At 39.8% G+C, this 7,182-nt stretch overlaps 1 protein-coding gene across 1 annotated transcript in view; it reads left to right on the plus strand.

Annotated features, from left to right (window-relative positions):
• Positions 1 to 4,437: 4,437 nt before the first annotated feature.
• The window catches only part of E2f5 (E2F transcription factor 5), a 9,921-nt gene continuing 7,176 nt past the window's right edge, over positions 4,438 to 7,182 (plus strand). The window contains exon 1 of the mRNA XM_005361835.3: positions 4,438 to 6,734. Coding sequence (XP_005361892.1) covers positions 6,505 to 6,734 — 230 coding nt within the window. The 5' untranslated portion in view covers positions 4,438 to 6,504. The remainder of the gene's footprint in view (positions 6,735 to 7,182) is intronic.

Here is a 7,182-nt window from a genome sequence, read left to right on the forward strand (position 1 = left end):
CCCTCTCTCTCTCCCTCTCCCCCTCTCTCTCTCCCTCTCCCTCCCTCCCTCCCTCTTTTTCCCTCTCCTCGCCCCTTTTCTTCCCCTTCTCTCTCCTTTCCCCCCTTCCCTCAATCTTTTTCCCTCCTTAAAAGTACTTTAATGGGCATCTACGGTATTCAGGTTGAAATGAATTAAAATGGTATGGTTTCCAATTTCACTGGCAGTAATGAGGGCAGCAGAGAAACCCCTGATGTTACAAACCCCCATTGAAATCTGCTCTTCAGAATTAAATTCAGCTGTAGCCAGTGACTGTCAATATTTAAAAAAAAGTCAGGAAATCCCGGAACTTTTTGGGTAAAATGGGGGTTTGATGATTCATCCTGAAACATGCTCAAAACTCAGAACAAGATATCTTCCCTTCCAGATTTGGATATCTGGCTTCCTTCACCTGGATGACAGCAGGTTCAGGCATCAAATAGCAGTTTGATATGCAAGAGTCTTATTTCAGTTATCTTGGATCTGTCCTAAAGAAATGTTCACAGATTGCTGTAATGATGTAAGGGTTAATGATTTATTGTTTCCTAGGTAGAAAAACATTTTATTTATGCATACAATTCATGTTTATAAATACATAAAAAATATACAGGACAACTTACAGTGAGGCTGTTTCTCATAGTACATCGTGAAATATTAAGATATCCTAACAATATGTGTTGAAGATGGTCTTGTACTGACACTAAATTTCTGTCTGAAAAATTTAAAGCACTTTCTTATTATTTTTTAATTCTGACTCTAAGTAAAGAACATTTTTCTGTATAAGCTATTGATACAGGCTTTGCATTTAATTTTTTAATTAATAAAAGAATCCAATTTTGTGAAAAATCACAAATATAAAAATACACTAACTTTCTCATCAAATATCCTGACTGACTGTAAAATACTGAGGACTGTGTAAATGGTGCTGCCCCAGTGTGAGCCTGATACACAAACTTAGGGAAGTTCTGGGTTAGGTCTGCCAAATGAGAGTGAGCGTTAGAAGCTAGGCTTAATTTCTGTGCTGTACTGCCTTTGTAGTAGTCCTTAAAAATAAACTTAAGTTTGCATGTGTCTCTGTGAATCTTTAGGAAAGAAAAATGCATCATTTTACTTGTACGGTAGGCAATGGGCATCTGTCTGCACAGTAGGGCACTGATGGCAGATTCTGTAGAGATAGATTAAACTGATGTTTTCTTTTTCTGTAGCTTAGTAACTGTGAACAAGAGTGTGGGTAGGTGTTCTGAAAATTCCTTTTCACTATACTTTACATATGGAGTTTCTATATTTTATTTAACATCTTTGTGCCATCTTGATCTTTGTAAACATAATCTGGGTTGTGTATGTTGTATACTATAACTACCTAAGTTACAATTACCTGAATGACACCTAAGTATTGGTGCGTTCTCTCCCGGATCCAGACACATACGTAATAAATGACCTAACTATATACCCTAGACAAGACATAATTCAACCACAGGCTCTGGTAGGTAACAAGGTTTCTGAGGTAGTTGACACAGGGAGGTATGCAAGAAGCATTTCAAGAGTTCAATGCTTGCTTGAAGTTTCTCAGGACATCACTCCTGGATATATGCTATGCCTGCTGAATTGAAAGTGGGGTCTGGAATAGGATGTATTTGTAGAATCTATGTTCATGTCAGTGTTACTTTAATAGTCAAAAGATGGGTAACTCAGATGTCTTCCAGTGGATAATCAATTGGGATACGCAGGCCCAATGAGGGGCTTTCTGCTTTAAAAGAAATTCTGACATGTATAGCGGAGGTGATCCTTGAGGACTTTATACTGAGTAAACAGACAAGTGCTGTATAATCCTTTTCCTTAATTTTTATTTTATGTGTATGAGTGTTTTTCCTGAATGTATGTCTGTACTACATGTGCACGTGGAGCATGCAGAGGACAGAAAAGGGCATCTGATCCCCTGAAATTGGAGTTATAGGTGAGGTGAGAGCCATTCCATGGAACTAAACACAGGTCCTCTGGAAGAGCAGCCAGTACTCTTACATTAAGTGCTGATCCATCTCTCCAGACCCTGTTGTATGATTTTTATTTATTTAAGAGTACTCAAATTCTTAGAAACAAAGCAGGAGAATGCTTGCCAGAAGATATGGCAGTATAGAACAAAAATTCTGTAGTTGATAATGAGGTTATAGGCTGAAGAGTCAAAACTTGTCAAAACTCTTAGTGCCCCCATCCCATTCATTAATATGGAACTGCATTTGAGGGAACTTTCATAAAAAGAAGGCTGAGTTAAATGACATTATCAAGGCATGCCCTATTAAATCTCCTCAGTGTCCCTGTGACAGCAAATTTGGATACACAGAACCAGCAGGACAGTTCACACATAGAGTAGAACATGTTAGAACAAAGCAGGAGGGGAGGGGATGGGAGATGAGGGAGGGCAGTGGGACGGGGTGTCAAATAAGAACAGATTAAATATAATGACATGTTGCAGTGTACCAACCAAACCTTTGTATGCCAGCCAAAATAATAATTATATAAAAGGATTTTCAAACTATACAATTAATGGACGCAGGCAGATTTCAATTTATAGATTTCAGAGGATCACTATGGTTTTCCTAGTTATATAGACACTATCAAATACCTTTTTTCTCCTTGATTATTCTTTGGTGACTTACATAAGGAAAGAACTTTCTTTTTAAAAGTTTATAAAGAGTTGATTAAAATAGCATCAGAAGAATTCAAAATAGTTAGTACAGTGACAGTCAGAGTAGCCAGACACAGGGTATTCTTAGGTGCAGTTTCTTTGGGGCAGAGCATTGATGCGAATTGAAACACTGTGTAAATAAATGGTCCCTTCTGCTTAGTGTAAGCATTTATTGGTATTTCATTTCCTTGTTGATTTACAGCCCCTACAAGCCTGTTAGGAATATTTTCCTAATGCAAGCTCTCTGCCGAAGCAAATTTCCAATCCAGCCAAATCAAAACAAGCGAAATTAAGAGATATCCAGGTTTAATGGGAGTTTTGCACTCTAGGGGGCCCTGAAGGAGGGAGGAAGAAAAAAAGACCACGTGTTCCTCTTTAGGGGGTTCACTTAAGCATTCTTGGGAGTGGTCTTGACCCCCCCCCCAGGGGTCAGGACCTGCCTGCTGGGATATGGAGTTCAGACCCGTACAAATGCTCAGGCCTGGAGGCTGGGATAGATGCAAGGGGCTGGGGTCTATTTGGAAACAGAATGTTTTTGCTCTCACCTTAACTGCTCCTCTTTCTTCCCAGGTTCATAGCATTTTTAACATCTCTCTTTTTTGTGCTAGGGATTTCACCTAGGGATCTGCACAGGTTTGGCAAGTGCTGTCATTGTAGTTTTTGGATTGCTCTTTTCCTTTTTAGATTTATTTATTTGTACTGTTGTTTTGCCTCGTGCATATCTCTGTGCACCACCTGCTTGCAGGGCCAGTGGAAATAGAAAGAGGCATTGGTTCCTTGGAACTGGAGTTCCACATGCTTGTGAGCCTCTATGTGGGTGGTGCTAGGAACCAAACCCAGATCCTCTGAAAGAGCAACAAGTGCTCTTCCTAACAGTGAGGCCATTTCTTCAGTCCCTACAGCTTGATGCTTTAAATGCCATTTCTCTCTCTTTTTATTTCTTTTTTTATTACTTTATAAATAATACCAATTAAAATTCCCATTTCCTCCCCTCCACCTACTTCCCTCCCACTCCCCCACACACCCTTCCCCCCAACTCCCTTCTGTCCTAAGAGAGGGTAAGGTACCCTGCCCTGTGGGAAATCCAAGCTCCCCATCCCAATCCAGGCTTAGGAAAGTATGCATTCAAAGAGAATAGGATCCCCAAAAGCCAGTACATGCAATATAGACAAATCCCAGTGCCATTATCATTGGTCCCTTGGTCTTCCCCAATTGTCAGCCACATTCAGAGAATCCGGTTTGATCACATGCTTGTTCAGTCCCAGTCCAGCTGGAGTTGGTAAGCTCCTCCATTAGCTCGGCACACTGTCTCAGTGGGTGAACCAACCCCTCGTGGTTCTGACTTCATTGCTAATATTCTCCCTCCTTCTGCTCTTCAACTGGACCTTGGGAGCTCAGTCCAGTGGTCTTATGTGGGTCTCTGTCTCTATCTCCATCCATCGCCAGACGAAGGTTCTATGGTGATATTCAAGATAGTCATCAGTCTGACTATGGGACAAGACCAGTTCAGGCACGCTCTCCTCTACTGCCCAGCGTCCTAGCTGGGATCATCCCCGTGGACTACTGGGAACCCCTCCAGAGCCAAGCCTCTTGCCAACCCCAAAATGGCTCCCTCCACTAAGATATCTCCTTCCCTGATCTCATATTCGTACTTCCACCATCTCACCCATCGCTCTCCCTAACCCTCCCCTTCAACCCTCTCTCTTCCCTCTACCCTCGTTGCCTCCATGCTCCCAACTTTTGCCTGGCAATCTTGTCTACTTCCAATTTCCAGGAGGATCTATATATGTTTAAACACCATTTTATGAGATATTATCTGCATAGATATAGACTTAAGAATATATGAGGTTTTTTATTTTCAGTAAGCAAATAAGTGGAAATTAAATTTCTGCTTTTCTGCCTTTATGGGACTTATAGTGAAGTTTTACTTAAGTCACCTGTTAAGTCGAGCATATACTGAATTCATATGCCCAAATGTTTTAGTCTTCTAAGTTGTATAAAATGTTTTGTCACAATTTTATTTTTTGAATAGAGGACTAATGTAAAATTTTACCCTATTATTCTTTAGTTTTATGGGCTTTGATGAGTTATTGTGATCTTTACATTAGATAGCATCTATAAAGTCCTGTTACCCTATTACTACAGGTTAAAATCAAGCATTTTACATGTTAATTATAATGAGCTGTGTGTGAAATTCGGTAATAAATTAAGGAAATAGATCAGCATAAAGAGCCATGTCTTAGGGTTTGTACTGATGTGAAGAGAGCCCATGGCAACTCTTTTGTTTGTTTGTTTTGGGTTTTTTCAAGACAGAGTTTGACTGTGTAACAGCCTGGGCTGTGACCTCACTTTGTAGACCAGGCTGGCTTCAGACTCACAGAGATCTGCTTGCCTCTGCCTCCTGGGTGCTGCTATTAAAGGAATGCGCCACCTCCGCTCGGCCCGTGGCAGCTCTTACAGAGAAAAACAGTTCAGAGATTCAGTCCATTATCATCATGGTAGGACATGCCATTCACATAGATTTCCTTTCTTCTGTTTTCTTCTCACTAAGACTCTTCTGATAGCAAACAGAGAAGACACTTTGAAGTATGAAGTCTAATTTTCCCTGTGCTCAAAACTGCCTAGTGGCTTTCCATGTCACTGGAATTAAAAGCTGATACCTTCACAATGACCCAGAAGGTCTGTTGTCTCTCTCTTACTGCTACCATAAACCACTCCCATAGATTCTCGCTTACAGGAATGCTCACACATGAGCTGAACAAGGAGGGCACCAACAAATATGCCAGAATGGACAGGGAAAAGCCAATGAGGCCTCAGCCCCACACAAAACTATAGGCAAATGAGGAAAGTTGGGAGCAAGAGAGGTGGTTCTCCCTAGGGAAGAGGCAATCCAATTGGATGTCCAGTGGTAAGTGGTCAGCTCTGAATAGGTTATGTATGTATGAATGAATGAATGAATGTAAATGATTGACTGTGGTTTGGACATATAAGTCAAATAAACCCTTTCCTTATTTCCTCCCATTGCTTTTCATGATGGTGTCTTATCACAACAGTAGAAACCGTAATTAAGATAGATGAGTGAGTCAAGTAGTGATGACCTGCAAGAGCTGGTAAACATGTCTTAGGCTGTAAATCACATTTGTTAATATAGAATATGTGCTAGAAATTGTCAGGAGGGCCATTTACTACTATTTCATAAGTACCATGAATTGTATCGTGGGACCCTACATTACTGATTTAGGCTGTTGACTCTGAAAATGGATAACCTCTTTTCTGAAGTTCTTTCTTAGTGGGGAGCTGATCACAGGAATTCCTTGGTCTTCATAATGTTCATTCGGGTTCATCATGATAGTATTTGTGTTTCTCTTACCTTGTAGGAAAGAAACAACCATGCTTTAAAAAAAAAATAATCGCTAGAAACACCGCTGTGTTTAAGATTTTTATTTCTTGTTGATTTAATAGTGTTGGGGTAGAAAAATTCATCCATGCAATGAAGCTTTTAAAACGCAAATCATTATTAAACAAATTTACAATTTGTGCATACATATAATGCTGACTCCCTTTATTCCTTAATTGCCAAAAGGCTCAGATACATAAAGAGTAAGGCTGTCTTTTGATGAGATTCTTATAGGAAGTGAAAGACTTAACAATTCCTTCTCAGCTTAGTCTTTGAGGTGACAAAAATTACTACCGTGTTGTTTTATTAGAGATACGGCTTATGTTGGTTGTGACAGCATTTTTTTCTTTAACATCTTCTACTGTTTAGATGGAATAATTTCTCTGGTATTTGCAAAGTCTGGGAAATGCTTCAAATATATCTAGTTAATGTTCTCAGGAGACTGAGTGGGTCATATTTGGGACAATCACCTCTCTCTGGCTTTATATATACATGGTACTTTCTTTGTTCTTTTTTTCCTAAACAGGCTGCTGATACTTTGGCTGTAAGACAAAAGCGAAGAATATATGATATCACCAACGTCTTAGAAGGAATTGATCTAATTGAAAAAAAATCAAAGAATAGTATCCAGTGGAAGTAAGTCACAAACCCTACCCAAAACCAATGCTAGGTAGAAAATGAACATCAGAGCTTTCTTTTTCACAAATGTTCAGTTTTAGTCAGCTAATCACATCAGACTTCTGTCCCCAGGACAGACTCTCTGGGCTTGCCTATCTGTCCATTATGTGTTGGATGCTTCCTTATTCTCTCCACTGATTCATGTATTAGCTATGGCATGACTATGTGCTTCTGACAAGTACATTCTGCTTTTAGAATACTTTCTTTGGCCTTAGACTTTTTTGTTGTTGTTGTTGTTAGAATTCTGCTCCAAAACCAGATATAGTTATCTTCACTAGCACCTCAATGTACATCAGGAGACTAACTGTTTAGTTATCTTCACCAGCACCTCAATGTACATCAGGAGACTAACTGTTTAGTTATCTGTACCAGCACCTCAGTGTACATCAGGAGACTAACTGTTTAG

The sequence above is a fragment of the Microtus ochrogaster genome, linkage group LG5, assembly GCF_000317375.1.
Source record: "Microtus ochrogaster isolate Prairie Vole_2 linkage group LG5, MicOch1.0, whole genome shotgun sequence".
Lineage (NCBI taxonomy): Eukaryota > Metazoa > Chordata > Mammalia > Rodentia > Cricetidae > Microtus > Microtus ochrogaster.